This window comes from Echinops telfairi, unplaced genomic scaffold (genome assembly GCF_000313985.2).
Source record: "Echinops telfairi isolate 266 unplaced genomic scaffold, ASM31398v2 ScPeMD7_7468;HRSCAF=8506_0, whole genome shotgun sequence".
Lineage (NCBI taxonomy): Eukaryota > Metazoa > Chordata > Mammalia > Afrosoricida > Tenrecidae > Echinops > Echinops telfairi.
In genome coordinates, this window is record NW_022111369.1 from 23,404,213 (window position 1) to 23,405,839 (window position 1,627).

The following is a 1,627-nucleotide window of genomic DNA, read 5'->3' on the forward strand; positions in this document are numbered from 1 at the left end:
ACTTGATGGTTCACTCTGGTGGCAGCTGGGCTGCTAACCACAAAAGTGGGCAGTTCAAACTCATCAGCCACTCCTCAGAATGTCAAACTGTCTACTCCCATATAGATTTAAGATCTTGAAAACCCTTCATAGGGCTGCTGGGAGCTGGAATCGATTCAGTGGTAGTGGGTTTGGGGCTGCGCATTGAGCTGCTGGGCACAGAATCAATGGTTTGAACCTACTAGCTGCTCTGATGAAGATGAGGCTGTCTGCTCCCATAAAAACCTAAAGTCTTGGAAACCCAAGGGGCAGTTCCACCCTGTCCTCTAGGGTTGTACATATGAGCAGCAACTCAATGGCAGTGGGTTGGAGGTCTTCTAGCCAGAAAGTGAACTCGGGAAATTACAACTGTTGTAGCGGAAAGGAACCATGATAATCCCATAGTGTAATCTTCTAATAGCAGTAACCAAGGTCCCGAGGCTTTCCCAAATTAGTGACAGTTCAAGATTTGAGAACCCCAGAAACCGCTCCCTAATTAGATACATTTCCGTTTCATCATTGATAAGATGGAGGGAGGCTAAAAATAAGCTAAAATGAAATTTGCTAATATAACTTCCCCCATTCTTTGTTAAAGAAAATGAAGTTGGCTGACATCAAATCTCATACGCAATTTGACCACTCAGCTTTGAGGCCTCCAGGACCACCGAGTGAACATCTGCAATAAAATCTGTAAGCATGCTTACACTAGAGATAGTCAGAGGCATGTTGAAATCCTTGCCGCCTTGCAGACGGAAACCCCAAGGAGCTGGGCCAACCAAGGACACACTGTAGTTGCTCATGGTTCCAAAGGTTCAAAGTCCGGTCCCAGGAGACGAAAGAAACTGAAAGAAAATTAGATAGTTAATGAAGTGTTTATTTGAAATTCGATTACATATTTACATTCACTTAACAGAAAGCCAACTAAATTATGTTCCCTGTTTGTTTTTTAGTGGAGAGGGGATACAGTAGATACAAATCTATGTTAAGCTCAGTCATTTCAGTCTAAGAAATGGAATATAGGAGGTAATACGCAATTTCTACACTCAGGACAATTTCCACAATATAAAATTCTTCTTCTAAAATACATTTCTAAAAAATTATAATAATTTTAAGGTGCCCTGGGGGTGCCATTAGGCATTGTACTGAGAACCACAAAGTCAGCAGTTCAAAACCATCAGCCACTCCATGGGAAAAGATGAGGCTTTCTACTCATATAGAGGTATAGTCTTGGAAACCCAAACAGCCGATCTACCCTGTCCTATAGGGCTGCTATCAGTCAGAATTGACTTGATGGCTGGGAATTTTTTTGTTTTGTTTTTTGGTGATCCTGTGGGTTTGGTATTGGGTTGTTAATCGCCAAGGCTGGTGGTCCAAACCCACCAGTCACTCTGCAGGAGAAACATGAGGCTGTCTGCTTCATAAAAATATTTAGTCTAACTTGCTATATCCAGTTTTGTGGCTCTCTGTAGCGCTGCTGGGTAAGCACTGGGCTGCTAACAGCAAGATCTGTAGTTGAAACTTTGGGCCACTAAGAGTGGGAATCAGCTCAATTGGCAGTGAGTTTGGTTAGGTTTGGGCATACAAATTTAAAGAACTTGACAATATTGTT

The 1,627-nt window shown here is 42.3% G+C and overlaps 1 protein-coding gene across 1 annotated transcript in view; it reads right to left on the bottom strand.

Annotated features, from left to right (window-relative positions):
- Positions 1–1,627, bottom strand: part of PDLIM5 (PDZ and LIM domain 5) — a 223,385-nt gene that overhangs the window by 219,443 nt on the left and 2,315 nt on the right. The window contains exon 2 of the mRNA XM_045284331.1: positions 723–860. Within this exon, the coding sequence (XP_045140266.1) occupies positions 723–818 (96 nt within the window). The 5' untranslated portion in view covers positions 819–860. The remainder of the gene's footprint in view (positions 1–722; positions 861–1,627) is intronic.